General features: G+C 53.8%; 1 protein-coding gene across 9 annotated transcripts in view; it reads right to left on the bottom strand.

The window, feature by feature from the left end:
- Nucleotides 1–23197, bottom strand: part of JADE2 (jade family PHD finger 2) — a 50354-nt gene extending 27157 nt beyond the window's left edge. For 3 of the 9 annotated variants that reach the window (XM_088838654.1, XM_088838655.1, XM_055429102.2), the window contains exons 1-4: nucleotides 21255–21371; nucleotides 12678–12735; nucleotides 10623–10711; nucleotides 19–176 (exon numbers count right to left, since the gene is read on the bottom strand). In XM_088838654.1, coding sequence (XP_088694780.1) covers nucleotides 19–176; nucleotides 10623–10711; nucleotides 12678–12735; nucleotides 21255–21356 — 407 coding nt within the window. In that variant the 5' untranslated portion in view covers nucleotides 21357–21371. Of the gene's footprint in view, nucleotides 1–18; nucleotides 177–10622; nucleotides 10712–12677; nucleotides 12736–17670; nucleotides 17816–20781; nucleotides 21192–21254; nucleotides 21372–21529; nucleotides 22242–23090 lie in introns of those variants that run through there. The other 6 variants (XM_055429109.2, XM_055429110.2, XM_055429111.2 and 3 more) reach the window with 6 other exon arrangements.
- Between the last annotated feature and the right edge of the window lie 973 nt (nucleotides 23198–24170).

Raw genomic sequence — 24170 nt, forward strand, 5'->3', positions numbered from 1 at the left:
CCGGGCTGCCCGGCTCACCTCACCACAGGCTCTGGAATGGCCTCTGCCCCTGCGGGCACCTGCACGCCTTTCTCCCACTCTTGTCGCCATGGGTCTGCCAAGATATAGTAGTCATCCGGGCTGAGCTGATATGAGTCTGGGATCTTCATGGCTGTGATCAAGTCTGTCCGGAAAACCTGTGGGAAGGCAAGGTGGAGAGAGAATGGTTTCAGATCGTCTTCAGGTGATCTGCTTCAGAGGCCAGGGCAGGAAAAGGCAAATGCGGAAAGCCCACTCACTCAAAAATGAGAATACGACACAGAAGCAGTAAGTACAATAACCCATCTTCTCTGAACCCAGCAGAGCGCTCTGCACACAACACGCTTGGATCTGCTCAAGGACAGAGTCTGAGTGATGGACAGGAGTGGACCTTAGAGGGAAAAGGAAAGGCATGTGGAAAAGGCAAAAATACTGAGGAAAGAAATCAGTTGGCAGAAAGGCTTGTGTGAATGCAATACTGCCATGAAGTGTCTGTTTAGGGAATTTCTGTTGAAGATTCAACATTATGTTTGTTGTTGTAACCGCAGTCACAAGTGTAAAAGAATCCAGGCAACTACATGCCAGGGCCTCGGGCAAAGAGTTGAGGGAGAGGCCAGGCTTCGGGACAGCCAAGAGAACAGCGTCCCCTGGGTCAGGGTCTCCATGGTCCCCAAGAACAATGGCACCCAACGCCCTGCTCAGCGGGTGCTCCGCTGTGCCATGCTCTATGATGGGGAAGGAGAAGCATGTGGAATTCCTTCTCAACCAAGCCCTTCCAAACCCCTCAGGGCCAGGCCATGAGTGGACACAGCCTCATGCTTTGGTTTCCTTGTGAACACCTGCTCACTCAGGGGGAAACTTCTTTTCCCAACATTCTGTCTGTGGCCCCCCACCCCAAAGCAACCTCCAAGCCCAGCCCCAGGAGCACTGGCAGTGCCTCGTGTGTCCCAGCTGCTTGGCCTCACCTGGGCCCCACAAAGGGCTGCTGTAGGACTTGGTGGCAGCCCTAGACACTATGTGACTTTCTTTGGTACCAACTTTCCCAGTGAACATCACAAGTTAAAGGAGAATTCATATCACAGACAGAAGAGAATCCACTACAGGGATTCTCCAAGTCTCAGACCCAACTCCAAGCTCACTCCCCTCCCTGGAAGACTCAGCATCCACCAGCCTTCCAGGGGTGGTGGCCAGTCAGTGGTAACCTCTACCTGCAGGAGGCCCCCCCCCACTGGCTGGCTGTCTCCCTTGAATCTAGAAGAGAACTGAAAGGGGGCGCCAAGGGGGCTCAAGGCAGCGTCTTGCAGAAATCTAATTAACGTCTGCTTCTAGCCAGAGAGGGCCCTTGCTTGCAAAAGGTCAAGTTTCTTGAAGACTCTATTTGCCAATATAATTTAATTGTTAAGACTAACACCCTAACATTTAATTAGGGTGTCAGTGTGAAAAAATTAAAATGAGATTACGATTAAATGCTAATTACACAGAAGATGAAATGTGGCAAAGATTTCACAACCCGGATAATTTGCCTATCTTATTAGCAAGTAGCAAGACAACTGATATAAGAACATAAACTCAGGCAGTGGGTGCTTCTGTGCTGTCCTTCAGCACCCTCCCCGCTCTGCTGGCTGGGGCCAGGTTATTTCCCTCTGGGGCCCCTTGTTCAGGACCCGGCAGGGGTAAACTGGACCCACAGCAGACTGGTGACTGTCTCAAAGTTCTCCCAAACCTGGCAAGCCCTACATGGTACAATATCTAATGCCCTGTTGCTCTGAATGCCATGAGGAACCAGCCTCCAGGGAAAGCCCGTCATCTTGCCCCTTCCAGAGCCCAGCGTCACTGTGTGCCCCTCCAAAAAAGGCACTGATGAGTCTGAAATCGCTTGCTGTTCCCTTTTCCTGAGCTAGAGTTCAAACGCTGCCTCGTGGGATCACCCCGATCACCCCAACTCAGGGTGGCCAACCACCCAACAGAGCCACTTTCCAGCCCATGGTCCTGTCTCACTTCCGAGTATGTGTACTCCTGAAAATCAACTGGTGTGTGCATGTTTCATGCTTCCTGTCATCTCTCCTGCCACACTGTCCTGTTCTCTGCAACATTCTCAGGGCTTGGCAGGGTGACGGGCACACAGTAGGTGCTCGATAAACAGTAACTGAGAGAATGATTAAATGAGCGAGTGAATAAACGGCCCCTCTGCGGAGCTACCTGATAAGTCTGATGACCCCCGCTGGCTCCTCGGCAGTGCTCTTTGAACCCCCATGAACTGGAGAAACACCTCATGGATACATCCAGAGCTGAAACAACCCCAGTACGTGGACCGAATGGAGCCAGAGGCAGCCCTGGTCTGTAGGTGCAGACAGAGCGCCAAGCCACACCAGCGGGGGGGAGATGGCTCTGTCCTAGGAACAGGCTTGGTGCTGAGAACTCAACAGCAGGAAAGGATCCCATGCTCAACTCAGGTAAGGAGATTCAGTAAAGAAAAAGAGTCTGGTCCCGAGAGAGTTGCAAGCTTCATCTGGTGTGACTGGATGCCGCTGGCCCCTTTGGGCAGAGGACTGATAGAAGCACAGGAAGGGCAGCACTATCTTACAGGTACCAGTCAACACTTAAAAGAACACAGTGTGCCCAGCACCAATCCAATGGCTGTCTTTGAATTAACTGTTAGTCCCTATTCTAACTCTGTGAGGTGGATGGTGTTATCATCCTTATTCTACATTAAGAGAAACCTGGGACTCAGGTTAGTTTAATAACCTACACAAGGTCCTACATGTTAGAAGTGGCAAAGGAACCCGGACAGACAACTCTGGAGCCATCCAGCACTCCTCGGCAACCTCGCCCCTCTTGGCCACCGGCTCACTGCCAATGCCCTTGAATTAACCCAAAGCCAAATCAAGGGGTTTCCCCAAAGGCTGGAATATGCAAATCAGATGGTGACCTCTGCAAGTTCCAAGTTCTCCAGTGGCTTTCCACTGTCTTCTCACTGCCCTCAGGACGAGCCACGACTGCATTAGTAGTCAGTCTCCCTCCCGAGCACGTCTCATACTTGGCACAGGGGAGGACCCCACTGGGACACTTCTCCCTGCCAAAGTGGGGGCGGCCTGTTTCACCCTTAGGGTGTTACTCCAGCCAACAAATGCTCTAGGAAGGCTTCCCTGATGCCAGGCTGGGTTCTGGGCTTCCTCTGGATTCCCACAGCCCCTCTACTGGTATCCCTTGGTTTCCTGCCAGGTCTTCCGCACTAGAAGGTAAGCTCAGTGAGGTCTGGCCAGGCTACAGGCTGCAACAGTGCACGCAGGGCCTGACACATGCTAGGTGCTAACTAAGGCTGAATGATTGAAGAGCCTCCCGTGGATCTGCCACCATCTTTCTGGGTAGCTGCCCGAGGATACAGCTGGGGACTCTGTCCCTTCCAAAGGAACCCCTGAATACTCATATAAAACCTGTCCACAAACAGGGAAACCCAAACATCTTTCTGTCTTGAATCGCCAAGGGTTAGGCTTCCAAAAAAAGGCTCAATTATTCTCCTAAAATGCCTCTGAATTATTTACGAAAACTAAATAAATAATAAAACAGACACTGATGAACTGGAGGCCTTGCCATGGCAAGGAAGTTGGAAGCTGGAAAACAAGCAATTTTCTAAGAATGTGAATGTTTACTATTTTTCTCTTTTGGCAGAAGTTGACAAATTGTCTTTAAAGGTCTGCTGCCTAGCAACCAAGTTCTGCTGAGCTGCTTGGGAGACGTTAATTGTAGCTTCCTCAAACAGTATGAAGAATGTTTAAAGGTCTAAAACTCTAACCGAGTAACTAATGTGAGTGCCAGGGGTGCCAACACAGCTCTGAAGAGAGCTGGAGACCCTGCTCTGCCCAGACATGGGGAAACTGCATGGGGCTTGCCTTCTAGTTCCTCTTCCCAAGATTGAGACCACAAGCACTGCAAAGGCTATCTAGCTTTCCGAATCTATTCTCCCAAGGAGAACCAAAATTGAGCTATGCCAGAAAGCATGTCAGGTCTGAAGTCTGACATGTTCTCCAAAAGCAGATGAAGAGGATGACAACAGACAACTTTCACCTCTGCTATCCTCAGCATTCCTGTACATGATCATGAGATTTATGAATATTATTTGAGTATTTCATCCTGGGACCTTAGTTTCTGTTTCCTTTTCTCAAGAGTAAAGTATTATATATCACAGTGTATTTCAGACCAAGAGGCACCAAGGGGAAGTTCCGTTACTTAAGGAAAAGCTCCAGCACTTATCATAATTACAGAATACAATTATCTGTGTAATTATTTGTTTAATGTCCATCTCCTCTAATAATCAAGCTGAGTCCCGCTTATCATTGTGCCTATTTGTGGCACAGTGCCTGGTACACAGCAGGTATTCAAGAAATGTTTATGAGACTAGTGAGTGAGTGAATGAACGCATGAACCCCAGGATTTGCCTAAATCCTGTATGACTAAACTCTGAAACGTCCTCTCTTGCCTGGCAGGGAGAGTGAGAGCAGAGGGCTGGTCCAGAGGATTCTTCCAGGCAGAACTCAGGAACCGGTCTTGGTTGCTGTCCCAAAGCCAGTGAAAATGGCTTTGGCCAGGACAGCCTCTCCTTGCCTTCCATCCCCATCAGAAGGCCCAGTGCAAAGCTAGGAGTGGCCCCTCTCTCTAATCTCCCAAAGGATGTTTGACAGTCTGTCTTGGAAGAGCCAAGTAAGATCACTACCAAATGCCTCATTTGAAATCACCATGTTATTCTGAGCACCTCGTCTCGTTAGAAAGGACAGCTAGCAGTGAAAAGGAAGTGCCCCGCTGCAGCACGCTAGGTGCTGCGCTGAACGCTTTATCTACACAATCTCACCTAATTCACATTCCTTCCACTTTACAGATGTGTGGACCAAGACTCAGAGAGGTTAAACCACTTGTCTGAGGTCTGCCCTGTGCTTTAACCAATGCAATCCTGCCTGCAAACCAGCCTGCTATTTCTTCTCTTAAGAAAAAAAAAAAAATCTCTTTCTTGGGCTGGAAATTGATAAAGAGTATCTCAGCCAACAGCATACTTAGATACTTAAAATTAAGCATAAACCACCAGAGAAGGGCTCTGGAAATAGCTTCCCAGTCCCATTCAAGCTACCACTAGGCTAATTATGTCAGACACTTACACACACACACACACACACTCAACATCTCTTTCTCTTTCACAAGGATAACAGCACTTCCTGCTCTTAAAGAGAATTTATTACACACATTTCTTTTGCAAGACAAGTCCCAGAGGCCGGGAGGCCTTTCCAGCTGGCGGGAGCAGCAGTATTTCCGACTGTATGAGAAGTGGATTCTGCCCCTCACCCCAGAGCAGTGGGAGGCCCAGTGGAAGGGCTCCCCTCACCGCCCGCCTGCCTCCCAGGGTAGCAGAAGAGCTGTTGGCTAGAAACATGGCTCAAAACCACAGGGTCAAGCAAAAAAAACCCTTTTCTGGGGAGTCTCCTGTTTTACTCTCAAGTTTGGGAGCACTCTGTCTTTCACTACAACATATGCCATCACTTTTTTAATACACAATATTGTGTCATTTCAAACATTTGGATAATACCTCTGCTCCTCCAGGAAAGCACCTTATTCATCCCACGGCTTTGCACCCCAACACCATCTGGCTACCCTTGCATTCACCCAGGGGGGAAGGGGCCCATTTTCAAAAGCAATGGGTCAAGCAGAAATGCAGCATTTTCACCCTCCACTCATTGCCTTTCCTAGGGAGGGCCATCTTTATATAGGAACTTTCACAGACACTGGATCTGGAAGACCTCCACCGGGGGCAGAGGCTGTTCACAGGGTCACCTCTTTCTCCCAGGCCCTGTTCCAGGGGTGAGAGGCTGAGCACTGGCGAAGGGCCCCTGTGGAACCCACAGAGAAGCTCCCCATTCTCTCATCTCAAGGTATGTACAGTTTGTCACCAGGGCCTATAAAGGAGCCCAACTCCTGCTCACCCCATTCTGAGACCATCCAGGCTTCCATCCCAAACATGCCAGCTCCACCTTCACTCACGTCTGGGCTCTCCCCCACCCCTAGGCTCCACGGGCCTCAGGACAGGACAGTCACACCTACAGAACAGAAACTGCAGGACAGCACTCTACAGACAACAACCCTGAGGCTCACAGAGAAACTATACTTGCCCAAAGTCTCACAGGTCCTCAGTGGCAAGCTGGCTTCATCTCTCGTAACGGACACTTTCCTGTGCAGCACCTGCATCCTGCTAACAGTCAGAAGACAAGCTCCCCAGGGACAGGGCCTGCGCTTTCTGTCCCCCTGGCACTAGGCTGGGCCTCAGAGGTGCTCTCGAATGTTTGCTGAGTTTAATCATTATCATTAAGGTCCTAAAGACCTATCTCCCTGCCCGTTGGCTGACTTCTGGGGACTCTGACTTCCTGAAAACACAGCTTTCTACCTCAAGAGAGCCTGTCTGGGGAAATCCTCACTTCTCAGCCTGCTCCTCCATCTGCCTCTCTGCCCCAGGCCTGAGGAAGACATGGCTTCAAAACAGCAATCTCCCAACCACCTGGCTTCCAGGTCTCTTCTCAAACTGCCCTTCCCACCATGCCAGGCCGAGGGCTTAGCAGAAACCCGTCAGTTCCATGGCCACCATGGGAGCAGGCAGGAGCTGTGGGTGATGCCACACCCACATGGCCAGCATTTGTTTAGGTCACTGAACCAGGCTGGAAGGCCTTCCCTTCTTTCCTCAACTTTCAGCGAGGACCAAGCCAGAAACCCCCATCCTAGCAGATCAGGGAAAAAAGTCTATGGCAGTAGTTCTTAACCCTGGCTTCCAGCAAGAAGGCTTTGAAAAAGTACAGGTGCCTGGGGCTCTACTCCAAAGCATTCAAGTCAGAATTCTTGAGAATGTTATGGGATAGGAGTCTGATATCGGTATTTTAAAAAATAATCCCTGGTCTGTGATCTCCACCAGACTCTCAGAGGTATGACCCACAAAGTTACATTCATGCTATTTAGTGAGACAGGCCAGGCCAGAAACCCAAGGCCTCAGCGCAGTTTATAATACCAGCTCTCCTGGGCTAGGATAATCCCATCCTCTCCTTCAGGACGGGCCTGGTCAACTTAAGCACCAAGGGACAGAGCTCAGCTTTGTTGGGATCCCACTGGTAGGCAGAGCAGAGGAAGGCAGCAGCCTGTGTTTCTGGGGTCAGCCCCACCTATTCCCTCCACTGCCAAACGGATCCTGGGGCCAACTTCAGACTAAGTGTACTGCCACCAAAAATCCAAACCAGCCTCCCAGGAACCCCAGGGCCTGTTCTTTCAGCCCAGAGTACTGAGGCCTGCAGTCCCCTCTCCACCAGGCTGAGGGAAGCCACCCATTGGTTAAGGGCCAGAATGAGAAGCTGGGCCTCAAGGCCTCGGCCCTGTCCAGGGTCCTGACTCCTGGTCAGAGCATTCTGTTCCAGCCTGGGGCCTCTCCCTCTGGTGTGCAGGGCTCCCCTTGATTTGCACCCTCAGAGTGCACATTATCATCTCAGGGGCAGCCCTGCCAATCTTGTCTAAACCCAGTCCCTGCCCTTTTCATAACTGGTGGCTTCTCTACATGCCAGTGCTGCTGTCATGCTAAATGCTCCTGATGCTCAAATCCCCATTCATCACTGTCCATCTTCAAAGATGAGGAGACGAAGAGAACTCCGAGTCCCGTGGTTCTGCACGCAGCCACCAGGAAGGAACTCCTGCACCACACACATCAACTTGCATGTATTAAAACTGGGAACTTGAACCAGACTGGGAGCAGACCGTGTGAACAGCCTGAAAACAACCCCCCAGGCTTCTTACTCTGGGACTGAGCGGGAGGGACTCCAGAAGCCCTTTCACCAGGGTGTCGGAAGCCCTCAAGTCCCCAGCACTAGCAGATTAGGAAGGCCTTTCTCTGCAGCCCGTGCATAGAAAGAGAAGGGACAGCCCAATGAAGAGATTTAGTACGAGCATTATCTGCCGCCAAATCCTCGCTTTCATCTCCGCCTTCTCACGAGCCAAATCATTTGGAAGCTTTCATCGATGGTTTCCTTTCTGCCCCACGAAAACTTGGAATTTATGCCGGCTTATGGTTCAGGCTCCTCACTTAGGGGAAAAGGGAAACCTCGCAGGCTGCTCTCCCGCCTGCTGTGGGAGGAAAAGCTTGTCCTTGGCGATAGTTCAAGACAGGGAAGACTTCCTCAGCCCTCCAGAAGCCTAGGACTTGAGGGTGTCAGAGGCCCCCCCTGCCCCCACAGAGGCTTCTGGGCTTGAACCCAGGGCTGTGCACAGCCAGTCCCCATTCAGCACCGGTGCAATGGTTCAATTCTATTTTTAGGCGGAGAAAGGTTCAAAGGCCCTGCACAGGAAAATCCAAGAGGAAGGGAAATTCTCAGTGCCATGCAAATCACACTTTCCCCTCAGCCTCTGCTTGACACCTGTTTCCCCCTAGCCAGCTGGCCTATCCTGGGTATTGATAGCAGCCCGGTCCCCAGGATCTCCGCCCAGAGCAGAGGCCCCTCTTCTTCCTACTGCTTTAAGTGAGAGCTAGGGGAAGGAACTAAGCCAGCCCCAGGGGCTCCCCAAAACTTCCCCTCCATTCTCCAATCTGAATAGCCCATGAAGGCAGTGAGGAGGTGAGATTCTCAGAGGCGGGTTCCTCAGCTTCAAAACAGCAGGATGACTACTGCTTTTCAGGACCAGGGAGACAAAAAAGGGGGCTAGGGTTTTACTAATCCAGCCCAAGTAGTAACTGGGAGCCCTTGCAGCTCTCGAGATGAGGGTAGGGATAGAGAGGTGGTCCCAGGGACTCCCAGGGCCCTAGCACACTCTGCCTCCTACTTCCTAGTGCACAAGAACACAGCCTGGCAACCAACTGAGCAGGGCTACCGTTAGTCGCTCAGATATGTCGACTCCCTGCGACCCCATGCACTGAAGCCCCCCAGGCTCCTCTGTCCGTGGAATTCCCCAGGCAAGAATATTGGAGTGGGTTGCCATTTCCCTCTCCAGGGGATCTTCCTGACCCAGGGATGGAACCCTATTAAGAGCCTCAAGAACAACATCCTCCCACGCCCACCTCACTCCCAGCTTTTATTCCAGTCCTTACTGCATTCCTGGAGTTATCCCCTTCTGTCTCCACCCCTCCACTGTAGGGCCAAGGGAGGACAGTTGGTTAGGGGATGGGAACAGGAGGCTTCAGAACTCAAAGTGGTGTCCCCACCTCCAATCCCCACAAAAGATGAGTCCCAGGATAGGCCAGCTCCGTGGGGAGTCCTTTTTCAAATGCATGATTCTGTGGAAGACACCCCTAGGGATTGGCTAAGGACAGCAGCTCCTGGATCACCACTGCTGCGAGGAGAGGAAAAGAGGTTGCCAGGCTTAGAACCATGATATCCTCCTTCAGTCCGGGCCAGGGCCAAGTGCTTTGCCCTAGAACCCTGAGCCTTCCCACACTGGTGCTGTTGGCCCCAAGAACTTCACATCTTGACTATATATATAACCTTAGGATCCTCAGTTTCCTTACTATAACAGGAGGGTTAAAAAAAGTAAAGTGTCCAGCCCGTGTATGCGTACTAAGTCACTCAGTCGTGTCTGACTCTTTGTGACCCTATGGACTGTAGCCTGCCAGGCTCCTCTATCCATGGAATTCTCCAGGCAAGAATACTGGAGTGGGTTGCCATGCCCTCCTCCAGGGGTTCTTTCAGACCACGGGATCGAAGCCGTGTCTCCTGCACTCCTGCATTACAGGTAGATTCTTTACCACTGAGCCACCGGGGAAGCCCTGTGGCCTGCAGAACAATGTCTCCCTTAAAGGTCAGACTCAAAACCACCCCACTGGGGACTCATGGCTCTTGCAGCCTCATCTGTTCCAAAGGTCTCTTCTGTGCCCACTCTAATGCATTAAAGACCTAAGAAGGAGCAATGAGGCTCTAGGATGTGATTTTCAGGGGCTACAGGAGGCAGGGCCCCATGTCCATTTGTCTACCCACTTCCAAAACTCTCTACAGCTCCAGATGTCATAAACATCTCTACCTGTCCCAAAAGACAGGGTAAAAGCAGGGAAGGAGTAAAGTGCAAATGCACGGCATAATAAGGAGTGGATGACCTAACTGGATGACTCTGAAGACTCCATCTTTCATCCCTACATCAGCGAATCCTATCACTCTTGGCTCAGCCTCCAAAATGTCCCATATCCTACTGCTTCTTACTCCACTGCAATCACCCAGCTCTAAGGCCACCATAATTTCTCTCCTGGACAACTGCTGAAGAAGCCTCCCTCCCTCCCCCTCACAGCAGTCAGTGGGACCTTTCAGTAAAACATCAGACTGTCATTACCCTGCTGAGAATCCTTGAAAGGCTCCTCCCCTCACTCAGATCAATAGGAACATCTTGACAGCAACCTATAAGGTTATGAGAACTGGCACTCCCATCCTTCCTCTCAGTCACTTCCCTCGGCCACACTGGTCTTGCTCTGCAATGTCTGCGTCCTCTCCCAGGAGTCCTCTCTCCCCATACACCTGCACTCCCCCGCACAGTCCTTCCTCTCCACAGGCCTCTGTTCCTGTCGCCTTTCCACTTCTGTCTCATCTTTTTCCAGGATACTTGTCATTACCCACCTCGGAGGGTTTCTTTTCGTTCTGCCGGGGCCAGCCCGATTTGGTGCTGCTGGGCAGTTTGGAGCATCTTGATGCAGATGTAGCGTGACCTGCAGAGAGAGCACAGCCCATGAGGGGCCCCTGGAAGGCCAGGAACACCACCCACCCATGTCCAAGGGAAGGAAACTTGTAAGGCAAGCTCTGGCTTGAATGTTCAGGAGGTGGAGACCTCTGTGAGCATCTGGTGGACTGTCCCTGCTCTGGGCCTCTCCAACGATGAATGGGGGCATGACCCTCCTCCACTCACCAATCCGAAGAGACTTGGGAGGTGAAATGCAACTGGACAAGGACTCAGTATTAGCTTTCTGTGTGACCCAAGAGGGTTGCTCTAAAGTAGACCCATAGACTTAAGCTTGAGCCCTGGCTCAGCCACTTATTAGCTCCTTATGATGGGCAAATGACTTAGTCTGAGCCTCAGCTTGCTTTTGTATAAAATGGGAGCAGAGAGTAACTATCTTCAAAGAGTTTTTGTGAGAATTAAATGATACCATGCCTGTAAAGTCTTAGTACAGTCCCTTGCACACGGCAATGCTTTGACAAACACTACCCATTATCAATCGGGTTCTAAAGGCCCTTGTGGGACTACACCAAGAGTGGCCTCCACTCCTATGGGTCAAAGGAGCACAGTCTAGATTGGCAGTGGGGAGACTGGTGAGAAGGGAGTATGCCAGAGCCCAGCCCAACTCCAATGCAGATACAGGGCTCAGCTGCCAGGTGCTCCCCCTTGCAGGTGCCTGGGGCTTCAAGGGTTCCTTTGCCCGAAATAAAGTTAGAAGCAGAGGACACTGAAACAGGCCACAGGCAGGCAGCATGACTGCAGTCACAGAGGGCCAAATGCTGTGATCTCCTGCCACGGGGAGGAAGAGCCCGCCAGGCCAGACTCCAGAGCCAAGCTGGAGTCTGAGCAAAGAGACCCCAAAGGACAGTGAAGGAAACCCAGAGGGAGAGAGCCGGTGAGGACTGGCTTCTCATCCCAGTGCATGTGTTCCTGAACCCTCAGGTTCCTGGGGGTCAGAGAACTCCAGGGATTCTGGGAGGGCCTTGAGGCTCTCCCCAGTCCCAGCTGCTCAGCATATATGTGAACAGGCTAAGGTCTACAGTTGCAGGGCTCCAGGCCCAGCCTCTGTGGCAGCGCAGCCTCTTTCTCAGCCTGGGCTTTCCCCTGAGGGCACCACTAGGTGGGAATCTTCCTGGCAGCACATCTCTCCGACACAGGGCAGAATGGCACTCTTTACTCCGACTGGCTCGTGCAGGCCCGGGTTCCTGGGGCATCTGAGAAGAGCTGACTTCTGGTACCAGGGACAAACCCTCACCTAACGCAAACTTTTCTGCCTCCGCATTTCAGAAGAGGCTTCCTAAGCCCCGTTTTCTGTGTTAAGAGTGTCCCCCTCTGTCCAGCTGACACACCCAGCCCCCACGCAAGTCTATCTCTGAGATTCCACTGCCAAGATCCCATGAAGGGCAGGCTCCCTCATTAATTTCTTCAGCAAACACTTACTGATCACCTACCACGTGCTCTATCCAGCTGGATATGGCAGTCAGCAAGCCATGACCTCTCCCACCAAGGGGCTTACTTTGATAAGGAATTGGCACTTAGTTAGGCAATAACACTGATCAGGCCATTATAATGAAGAGTGTCAGGTTTTTTTTGCCTGTTGTGTGGACACTTCCACAGGGCCCTGACTCAATAGCAGGGCCAGAGTGAGTGAGGTGTGTTCCTAGCAGCCTGGAACAGCACAAAGAAAGGCCCAGAGGGGAGCTGATCTGTTCCAACAAGAGTAAAACACACGGGGTTGAGAGCTAGAAAGTAAAGGGGAGCAGAATTGAGGAGGACGGCAAGGCCCTGAAGGCCATGGTGGTGTGGGGATCTCAAAGGGAGCAGAGGGGCCCTGCCTGCTTTATGCTTTCATCAACATGGAGACCCCAGAGCCGTGTCCCACCCCCCAAGTCTGGGCCTGTGGTCCTGACAATTATTCAAACACTTTCCCTGAAGGAGCCCCATATGGAAGGCCTTACTGTCGGTGGTGTCAGAGTTGTCGCTGCTGATGGAGTACTTTCGCCTCTTCTCTTCCATCTGCAATGAAAGTAGGCCCCATTATACTCACAGGCGGCTCGGGAAATCCTCAACCTCTCAGAAAACTGCCCATCCATCTACCTCCCCACACTCGCCCCGCTGCAGAGGAAGAATGAGAACAAGGCCATGCCCTGGCCTTCTCCTCAGGCAGTCTCGCCCTTCTCTTACCCACCTACATGGGCCCTGGGGCTGGGGGAGGGGGCAGCACCTCTCATCTCCTGAGCCCAGAGCCTCACACAACAGATAATCTAGTCAAAGGTGACAATGAGGGAGCAGCCCCAGAATGAACAGTGACTTGGACCTGCCCCGCCCGAGCTCCCTCACCCACCACGGAATCCACTCCCACCTGCAAGTTGCAAGTGGTGCCCTGCTGGACGCAGAGGAGGGAGGGCACAGAAACAAGACAGACTCTCCCAGGAGGACCAGGCTATGGGAGTTGAGGGACAAGCCAGCCCACACGCACTCAGCGCACATTCTGCACACCCTGCGAGTGGCAGCCAGAGGGGCATGGAACTGGGGTGGGGGCAGGGAGGCTCCAAGCTGGGTTCTGAGCCACACCAAGGCCAGAGTGAATGGGCTGCGCTGCCCACCCTCCCCTCAGTGTCCATCTCCAGGTAAAAATACAAACTCACTTTCCCTCCACTACAATGTTTAGCTTCAAGGCAGAAGGGCGACTCTCCCACACTGAGTTCTTTCCCCTACCCATGCCAACTCAGCTATCTCACGTTCCCAGCAACCTGGGGAGTTGTGAGCTATTAGCTTCATTTACTGGGGAGGCTCAGTGCCTTGTCCTGCTAGTGGCTTGGCTGAACTGGGATTTGAATCCACGTGGTCTGATCCCCGAGCCCACACTGAGCTGCCTTTGTGCCCTTGTCAGCTCCTGCCTGTTGGAAGTGCTTTCCTACCCACTATTTCCTCTAATCCTGCAGAGTCCTGTGTGACAGAGTCTGCCCTGGTCCCCTCTTGGAGGGGAGCACACTGAGAGACTTGTTAACCTGCCTTAGGTCTCACAGCTAGTCAGTGGCTGAGTCCCAATTCAGAGAACAGACCTGGGGTTTGGAGTCCATGGTGCTTTTCACTATGTTTCTGTCAGCCTAGACCCTGGGCTGCCTCACTGTGCACAGCAAAGGACAAGGAACCAGTGTCAGTAGGGAGAAAGCCCAGGTGCCGACCAACAGGGCTGCCCAGCCCCACTGTGAATCCCATTTGCCACCTGCTGTCACCCCAAGTCTGCTCCTGTGGAACCCTGGGAGGGGTCACCTTATTTTACTGTGGACTTGCAGAGGCCTTAGGAGCATTGGCTCTCTAAGGTGGGTTGCAATTACCCAGAACTCTGAGCTACTCAGAAGGACCCTCCGGCCTCAAACTTGACCTTAGCCAGGAGCTTTTCTCCATCCCCATGTCTCCCAAGAGTAGGGTTAGGATGGAAGGTTCACTGGGGCTGCTTGCTGCCCAGTTGCAAAGGGGGAGGCCAAGTGCTCTCCAGAGGGTGTGGAGGTCTGGAGGCATGCCTGGTGGGAAGGAGCACGGATGCCAAGGAGGCAGGAACCAGAGCTGAAACGGCTAAGTACCCATTGCTAGGCAAGGGGTGCATCCTGGCACACAGGGACCCCAATGAGGCCTCAGAACCGGCCCTTGGTGCTGGTGGGCATGATGGCTACTTCCCTTTTGCAGGTGAGGAAAATGAAGCTCAGAGGTTGAGTGACTTGCCCAAGATCACAGTTCTTGTAAGAGGTTTCTGACTCAGGAGACCATGCTCCTGGCCGTGAGACTACTGCCTCTGTTCAGCCCAGTGGCTCAGGCCATAGGCTGAATGACTGAGTGGGGCGGGAACACTCCACCCCCCAGATCCCTGCCCATCCCTGCTGGCCTCTGGGGTCTGCGTGTGACAGAGGTAACTGTAATGCAACTCTGACTCCAGCCTGAACCTTGCCAACCCAGCTGTCACAGGGCGGGTAGGAAGGGAGAGAAGTGCTCTGAGTGAACCCGTCTGTTTTCTTCTGAAATCCTCTACATGAATGGCATTTTTCTTCATTTCCAGCAAACAGGCACTTGCAAGCCAAGCTGTCCCATAGCATAAAAGCAGCAGCACTGGATTCAGGGAGGCCAAGTTCAAATCCTATCTCCACCCCTCACTAGACCAGGGACCTTGGGAAAGACACACCTCCCCAAAGACACAAATTGGATCTGGAATTTTACATAAATCTCCTGAACTTAAAGTGCTGGCAACTGATTTAGATATTTAAAACACTTCGAGAGGGCCAAACTAAACACATCTGTGGGCCAGAATCAGCTGGTGAGTGAAGGAGAGCAGCATAAAGCCCTTAGCACAGTGGCTGGCATTCCATATGGGTGCCGGTTATTAATACCACAGCAGACTCGGGCCAGGTGAACAATTTTACCAGCAGCCACCTGAAGGCCTCCTCAGCAAGGCAGTGAGCTGTGCAGTAAGGAAGGTCCCTGAACACAGGACCCCTTGACTGCCAAGACCTCTTCCTACTGCCATTTCCTGCTGCCCAGGACCAGTGTGACCTGTCAGCACGCAGACCTGCACCCCACCCTCAGCCAGCTCCTCCGTGAGACACCCCAGAGTCCTCCTGGACAGCGTGTTATTATGGGAGCAGATTTTGCGGCGGCTTAATTGGAATAATAACTAGGCTTCAGAGGGAAACCACTGCTTTGCTTCTTTTCTTTGAACCAAGTCTGTTCGAAAGGTCTCCCTGCCTCAGGTAAGCTGCTTCTCAGTGGCCAAAGAAGCCTCAAATGAGGCCTGGCTTCCCCTGCAGGACAAGGCTTTGCCCCATGACGTCCCCCTCCAACCCTGCACAGAGGACTCGGAGGATTCTTACCAAAGCTGAAATCCGGGGCTACACATGCAGGTGGGGGATGGGGGTGCCAAGACTTGATCTTGGCCTCTCGTTTTTCCTCTCCGCTGGCTCCCCTAACCTCTCCCAAAGCAAGGTCTGCCCTGGGAGAATATTCAAGGTCATGAGGCACTTATTTTCAGGGCAGAAAGTACCACAAAGGAGACTCTGGGAAAGAAGTGTCCCCTTTTCCTGCCATTGCCACCAGTCCGCTTGCACTCCCACACCTTCCCCAGATATGGAGACACACACAGCCCTCCCCTGGGAGTGTGGATGTCCTAGAGTCCCTTCAGTGAGCAACCGTGCTGTGCCTCCTCCACCCCACCGCCAACCCTTGGCAAGTGCAGTGGGCGCTCCCTCCAGAACACACAGAGAATCCAGCCACCTTCCCCATCTTTACTGCTTCCACACTGGTCCAGGCCAGTCTCATCTCTCACAGGACTTCTCATTCATCTCCCAACTTCCACTACTGCTCCCTCATAATCCAGGATCCACACAGTAGCCAAAATGATCTTCAAAAAACATACATCAGATCATTCATATGTCCTATTTCAAATCTTTCACAGGCTTCCTGTTGATCAAGGGCAAAACTCAAGCTTCTAACCGTAAGACTTTATATGATCTGGTACCTGCTTACTGCATATTGACCACCAGCCCGTTTCCCACCAATTCCCAGTCAAACCAGCCTCCTTTCATTCCCTGAAACAGACAGTCCGTGCCTCCAGACCTGTGCACAAGTGTGCTCTGTGCCTGTAATGGTCTACACAATCTAGGCACCTTTGACTTTTCATCCTTCAGGTTTCGGCTTAAACATCACAGAGGTCTATGCCAGCTGCCTTATCTAGTTAAGAAAGCCCACCACCCAGTTACTCAGCTTCTTTAGAAGTGTCTATTGAGCTACCTGTTGAATGTCCTTCTCCTTCAGAGTATATGTTCCACAACAAGAAAAAGTATAACTGTTGGGATCCTGGTTGGTGCCCAGTACCCCTTCGAGTTGTACCCAGCACATAACAGGGGTTTGGTACACATGAAGTGCTGAGTGTGTTCTTGTCTCCTCCCTCCAGAAATGTGGGGCCACGCAGCCCAGCCAGCCTGCTCGCAGCCTGTGGGAGCAAACACCCCAGCCCAAGATTTCGACCTGTTTGCACAGCCCGCCTTCCCCGTCTTAACCTCACACGTTTTCCAAGAGGCTTTATTTGGTTGGGCTCCTGGCTAATGATCAATGTCAACTCAGTAATAGGGCAGCAATTTGGTGGCAGATGTTTTCTTGGCAGCACTAGCCACTGGTCTTAGTGGGGACCTCAGGTCTGGACTTGAAACACCAATGCCCAATGCCAGCCCCCTTTAAAGACCTCTCCGCAAATAAACTCAAATAAACACCCTAGGCCTCCATTAACGCCCCTCCAGCTGACCCTGGAAACAGTGGGTCTTTCAGGCCTGCTACTGCAGCAGCTCCCTGGGCAGTTAAAACACCCCAACCTGGCCTCCGGCCTCTCCTCTCTGGGGGCCACCAAGCCTGCCCAGCCTGCCACCACACACAGCAGGATTTCGTCTTCCTCCTTTAAAAAGGGGAGGAAAAGGCTTTCAAGCAGGCAATTTACCATTCCAGACACAATCTTTCAAAGAGAAACAAAAACTCTCCCTGTCTGAGGCAGACCGCTAAGGCGTGTGTGTAATAAGATGCTAATACAATTTAATGATATTTCGGCTGGAAAACCTGTCCTCAGAGCCTGCTTGTGTCGGGAAGGCCAGACATTCAGAAAACAAGAGCTGCACACTCTTAAACTGTTTTAAATGGGGGTCAGAGCCCCACTCTTTCCTATCTCTCATTAACTTTAATGCCTTCTCAGGGACAGTAACTGCTGTGACAACAGTGATTTTGTACACACAGATCCTCAGACTTGCTTCTCCAATCACAGGGAATCCTAACCCTCCTCCAACACCCATCACTGCTCGCCTGTAAACAGGGGCACCCAGCTCCCCTAGAACACACTCTCCACACCCACCCTCCAGACCCAGTTCTGAGGACATGCCAAGGGGATACTGGGAGACAGAAAGGGGCTTTGCCTACTTTGTCCTTCAGCACCTTCGCACCCTACCCTCCACCTCAGAGAGGGCAAAGTTCAGCACACTCACTCCACGGATGACTGCCCATTGGCAACTGCAGGGTCCTTCTGGTTCCTTCTTCAGAGAAGGGAGCTGGCTCTCTGGCCTACCTTAAAGGGGAGAGGTCAAAGGTCAGCTGCATTGGGTCCTATCCGGGTTATTAATAGAAAGAATTGCTAATACCAATCAGGTGCTTATCCCATGCCCGGCTTTGCGCTTAGCCTTCTTTATGCAACATATCACTTAATCCACACCCCCACCATGAGGTAGGTACTGTCAGAAACCACAGCTGCAGATGAAGACACTGAGGCACGGAGCAACTGCCACAGCTGGCGACTGCAAAGCCAGCACTCAAAAAAAAAAAAAGAAAAAAAGCCAGCACTCAACCTTAGGCTGTCTGACCTTAGAGAGAGCCCTGCCCCCACCTGGGGGGAGGGGTAGAGCACACAGTGCGCAGACCTCAGCTCGGAGTGTGGCTGGGTACTCCAGATTCCTATGGGTTTCCTGAGAATCCTCCTGGGTGCCTCAACTTTGAGACACATAGTGAGGATCTTACATGGAGGACAGGGCAAGGCACGGATATTCCCCTCTTCACAACTCCAACTTGGCTTCCCCTTAGAGACCCCAAAGGGAAAACTGTGAGTCCCAGAAAAAGCCTGCTGGATGAGCTGTGAAGAATTTGGACTGGAAGCGTCTGACTTGGGTCTTGGGTATAAGATAAGTACCTCCCTGATAACTGGAACAACGATTAATCAGAATACCCTGCCCCCAACCTCAAGGGTGTGGAAATCAGTGCCAAAAGCCTAACCTCAAGATTCTGGAAGGACTTGGGGGCTGGGGATCAGAGTCCCATCTCACCTGTCAACAAAAGCTAAGTGGAGATTTCCGACTGCCTCTTGGATCAGTGTTATTGGCCATTCAGCCAGGCCATTTGGGGAAACGAAAAGCACGTTGGATGGGAAATGTTCTGGAAACATTTGCTGCATCCCGAGCCCAAACAACTCTACCCTTAAACACTTCAACTCCAAAAGTGCTGGGGAGACCCTTGGCTAAACAGTTTCAAAACCAACACTCACTGCAAGTCTTGTTGCCTGGGGCGAGGACTTCCCTCAGTGAGGCATTTGCTGTGGAACCAAATGCTTTTCCACTCTAGACAACAGCCAACAGCACTTGGGACAACTGAGAGGCCTCCAGATCAAACAAACATCCCTTTTTTCCCCTACCATGCAAACTTTCTCAATAAATTATTCGCCCACTTCGGATCAAAGCCTGATTTTGCAGCCTGTGACCTAAAAAGCAAATAGCATCTCTTAAACATGAAAGCCCTCCTCCCTGCCTGGGTCGGCTTTATTACTCATTCCTTCCTCTTACAGTTATTCTGTTGTTATTTTCCTTCTCTGCTTGTTAGATCGTTCTGCGAGTCCCAACCCGCCTGAGGAAGATGGGACAGGAGAGATGGTGCCTTCACTTGGGGCCCTAAGGTGGGAAAGGAAGTCAGGGTAGGGGAGAAGCCAGCACCCTGGGAACCCAGGAAACAGGGCCAGGCCCGGTTGGCAGCTCCCTGCCCAGCTCTTCTGCCAAATGTCCTACTGGGAATTTTACCAGTGAAGGGAGGGAGTTAATGTCACCCTAGGAGGAGAGGCCAGGAGGCCCCACCACCACCCAGGCCCAAGACTAACTTAGCAAACATAAACGTTAAAGGGACATCCTGACAGCTTGTCTGGCCTCAAAGCTCAGGGCCCCTCCCCATTCCAACACAGGCAAGGTAGCAGTCAGTTGTGTCCTCTCAGCTCCTGTCTAGGAGTGCAAACGCGATGCCTCCTGATGACCCCTGCAAACTTAAGACCCTGTATAAAACTTCGTGTCTTGGAATTTCAAGGTGGGGGACGACGAGAGAGAATGCTAAGCGCGAGGGCAAGGTTTGGGAATTTGCAGAGACCAGAGGCGCCGGATGCTTCCTGCCCTTGGCACTGAGCAAAGGGAAACAACCCTTCCCGCCCCACCAGCCCAGGGCATGAAACCAGAAGACAAGGTGCTAAGGAAAAACATCCCGGCCGGCAGCAAAGGCTAAGGGGATTGGGAGGGGGGTGGCGCGCGCCTCCAGCCTGCCCCTAAAGGTAGTCCGCGGGACGGCAGGCTGGAGGCGCGCCGGCGTGATTCTGACCGCGGGAGCCGGGAGGAGGAGCCGGAGGTGGCTGCGGGGGGCTCCAGCACAGGCTGGAAGCAGTTCGGGCAGGGGGTGGCGCCGGGAGGTGGCCTTGACCCGGGAGCGGAAGGAGGAGCTTAGGTGTAACGGGTGAGAGTAGTCGAGCCCCTTGGGGGTGGCAGCTGTGTGTGGTGGGAGACGGAGAGTGTGTGTGGGAAGGGTGGGTGTCCAGGGCCTCTAGAAGCTACAGTGAAGCCTTCCTGCTTGTCTCGCAGACATCCTCCTTTTCTGACATTAAAGCTACGAACCACCAAGCTGACCCCCTCTCTCCTTGGACTGAAGCACAGGGTATCTCAGGGGCCAGGGATAAGCGGGAAGGGACCGGAGGGAGCCACAAGTCTGCACCCAGGCGGAGAGGAGGCGGGCAGAAGCCGCTCCGCAGGCGCAGGCGAGTGGGTGGGAAGGAGGGAGGGAGAGAGGGAGGAAGGAGGTGAGGCCGGGAAGATGCCACTGCCGGGGGCGGGGCGGGGCCGGGGATCCGGGAGAGGGACTGCAGCGGTGCTTGGTGGGGGCGGGGGCTGCAATGTCACTCATTTGGGGGTCAGGTGTGTAAGTCCCAAGCTCGGGGCGCCACTTGCCTACATCTTCCCAGTACCACCCAGGGATCGGGGCGGAGGCGGAGGGCAGGGGACCGCAGAACCGTCCCCAGAGCGGGACGCGAACCGGCAGAGTTGGGAGAAGGTAAACAAGGGCCACGCCCCCTGCCGTCGCCCCGCGGGCGCGCACCCGCCGCTCCGGCGGCCGCCGGTACATTTCCACTCCCAGCAGCGTTTCTCCCCCGCTGGACTCCCGCGCAGCCCTGGACCGGGGGGCTGCCCCCGACCCCAGCCCGCGCCCCCCGCGCTGAAGCTGTGAACCCTCCGTACTCACCTGGAAAGGGTATCCCCCGCCCCTCCAAAAAACTGCTTAATTTGTGCAGAGCCTCCGCGCCCGGGAGCCGAGCATGCTGCCCCCACGCGCATAGCCCGCGTGCACCCAGCCGGGAGAGGGGGCGACAGGGCGGAGGCGGTGGCCCCCGGAAGGTGTCTGGGACCGGACCGGCTGCACGTGAGCCCAGCGCGGGGTCATGTGCACCGGCTCGACCCGGTTCGGCGCCCGGACGTGCTGCGTATCAACAAAATGAAACTCGGGGAGACAGGAGAGCAGATAGCCCCGGGTCCTCCGAACCCACGTCCCCGACCGGGCGACCTCCTCTCCGCACAGGTCTCCAGCCGCAGCCCATCCGCCCAGCCAGAGCCCGCGGGGCAAGTTGCAGCCCAGGCGCGCCCCCGCCCGCCCGCGCCCCTTCCCCGGCCCAGGGGCGCTTTGCCGCAGTCATTAATAAAGAAGGTCGCCAAGCTCACCCTTCCAAAAGTTGTTGTTGCATGCGCCCCTCTCAGCCTCCCCGCAATGTACTCTTTAAAACACGACTGACCAACATGCGCAATCTCCCCTGTGCTGTGCATCGGCCCCCCCACCCCGCGCGCGCTGGCTTCCTAGAACAGGCAGCCAGCAGGAGAGAGAGGGAGCGAGCGAGCAAGAGAGAGAGAGGGAGCGAGAAGCGCTGGCAGATCTGTTGCAAAAAACAAAATAACGCCGTGGAGATGCGCAGGGCCAGTCGCCGGGGGCTGGATCTTACCTTGCTCCGCGGTGCCCTTCCGAGGGGCGCTACCCACGGTTACGCGCCGCGGCTGGGGCCGGCGTGGGAAGGATGCTCCTGAAACCCGGAGCTCCTGGGGCCGGCGCGGGCGGGCGGGGGGCGCGCATCCATCCGGGGTCGTAGCGAAGGAGGCGGCCGGGGCCGTGGGGTCCCCGGCACCGCACCCTGGCCGGGGACGGTCAGCCCGCTGGACCTAAGCCCTTCACGCTAGAAGTGGGCGCAAAGTAACTCCATGGACGCCTCTCACCCACCCCCCCCCAAATAGCCTCCAACTGCGATGGCCGCGGTCGGCACCATTCACCAACCCCCCTGTGTATGTTTCTGTTTCTTTTTAAACCAAGACTTCCTTGTGATCTCTTTAGAAAAAAAAAAAAATGTGTTGGGGTGGGGGTGGGGTGGGGGCAGGCGGGAGGAGCGAGGGAGGGGGAGTAGCCACTTTTTTCTTATTCACTCGGATCTCCACTCCTGACCCTCCCGTCCACCCCCCCGCCCAGTTGTTTGGCTCCAGCAGCGGGTTCAGGTAGCGTTGCAGGCCTCCGGGTGGAGGGTACCCTGCTGGGCCGCCCTCTTGCCTGCACCTCGGGCCTGTACTCCCCACGGGCTCTGGGGCGCCCCCAGCCCGCCCTGTCCCCAGGGCCGGGCCCAAGCGGCGGCTGCGCCCGTGCAAGTCCCATCAGGTCTGCTCACACTTCACACACTCACACACATACCCCGCCCCTCCACTCTCACTCACACTTTCTGCTCACACCCCGCCCCCTTCGCGCCCCAGAGCGGGGCGGCGCCCCCCGCAACCTTTAAAAAAAAAAAAAAGAAGCTTATACTTAAAAAAATCTTTTGGCGCCATATTAATGACGTACTTAAAATTTGCCATTTCTCCCTGCGTCAAAAAGACGTTTCTTTGCAAATAACAGCCTGAAGGCGACACTCGCGGAGGGAACGAGGTTTGCACAGAACACCCCGCCTCCCGGGGTTCCAGCGCTGGAAGACCCTCGCTCTAGGCCCTGCTGGTTAAATCGCTGGTTTAAAAATGCGAAACGAATAAATCGCGTGGCGTTTTGCAGCGCCAGAAGTGAGCAGAAAGTGCTGGCAGGAGCGGAGGGGAGGGGCGCGCGCGAGTCTGGGGGAGGGGGCGCGGCTCTCCTCCCCCACCCAGAGCAGATGGAAACTCACATCCCGGGCTGGGGAAACTTGAAATTGTGGGCCACCTCAAGAAGGAGGGGCGGTCCGCAGAGAGGGTCCCTCTCGGGTTCGTCGCCCCCTCCCCCAGCCCGAGTGCCTCCCGGCGCCCGGCTCAGCCCCGCATTTCCGGGGGGTTAGGAACGCAGTGATGGGTGAGTGGGTGGGTGGCTGCACGTCCTGGTTCCCGTAGGAGTTTCCCCGAGGGTATCCACTTCCCCCTTGCTCCTTCCCACTCCCCTTAAAGGGTTAAAAACCAAGGGGCAACTTCCAAGGATTGGCACTTGGCGAGGAAGCGGGGCGCCCCTCTCCCCACCCTTCGCCTCCTCGCCCCTCCTCCTCCGGCTCCACTTCCCGACTTGACCTTGTGGTGCACAAACAGTGCGCTGGGATCCTCGCAGTTTCTGGAAGAAGAGCTTGCGCTCGCCAGGCAGGCGGGCTGTCGGGCGGCTCTCGGGCGCTGGCGGGGCCTTGGGTCCGTTCCCGGAGCCGCGGGCCACACCCACCCAGCCCGCTGCGCCCGCCGCACTCACCTTCTCTCGAGGAAGGAGCCTGGCTGGCCTTCTGGATGGGGAGAAGTGGGGGGCAAACTGCAGCCTTCTCAGATGCTCCCAGCTAGGGAGGGGGTGGTCTGGACTCAGGCGGGGTTTGGGGGAGGGGGAGACCTAGGAGCCAGGCCCAATATCCTCAAAGCATCATTGCCAACTTTTTCTAACCCCTCCTTTTTGGCTGTCCCTCAAAGATGATCCAATAATTTCTTCAACCTCACCTTTGACTTTCAAGGCACGTGGGTGAGTTGTGAACTGAAACAGGAACCGCCTCCCCTCTCCAAGACTGAAGGTTGTTTATCCTTTCTTTCCCCTCCACCCCTTCTGTGGAAAGATAAATATTCAATTTACATAAGATGACATTTATGTGACAATTAAGAAGATTCCCTGATGGAATGTTGTGAACACATTTGCTTATAGGAGAAATAAATCCAATAATAAACAAACTCATAATAACAGCACAAATCCTCAGACAGGGCAGATTGTCTACACAACAAAGAGGGAGATGATGGATGCTGAAATAAGCACTTTTTGCCACAGGAAAGAAATATGAGCTCCGAGGGAGTCACTGCAACATTTCTCTTCCTTGGCCTTCATTCACAAAGTCTAGGGAGGCTTGCCAGCAAGATTGAGGGGCTGGGTATCACCTCCCAATTAGATCTGCTCCAGTGTTCAGTAGTCAGTTGGTAGGTTTTACAAACCTCAAGCTCAGTGCCCAGAAACAGGTGTCCCAGACTGTGAGCATGTAACAAAATGGTTAAATAGGGAGGCTCTAATCCTGGCTGGAGAAGACTCTTGAGAATCCCTTGGACTGCAAGGAGATCCAACCAGTCCATTCTAAAGGAGATCAATCCTGGGTGTTCAGTGGAAGGACTGATGCTAAAGCTGAAACTCCA

Source organism: Moschus berezovskii, chromosome 8 (assembly GCF_049115385.1).
Source record: "Moschus berezovskii isolate FMDL1 chromosome 8, NW_MosBer_1.0, whole genome shotgun sequence".
In the NCBI taxonomy this organism is placed as follows: domain Eukaryota; kingdom Metazoa; phylum Chordata; class Mammalia; order Artiodactyla; family Moschidae; genus Moschus; species Moschus berezovskii.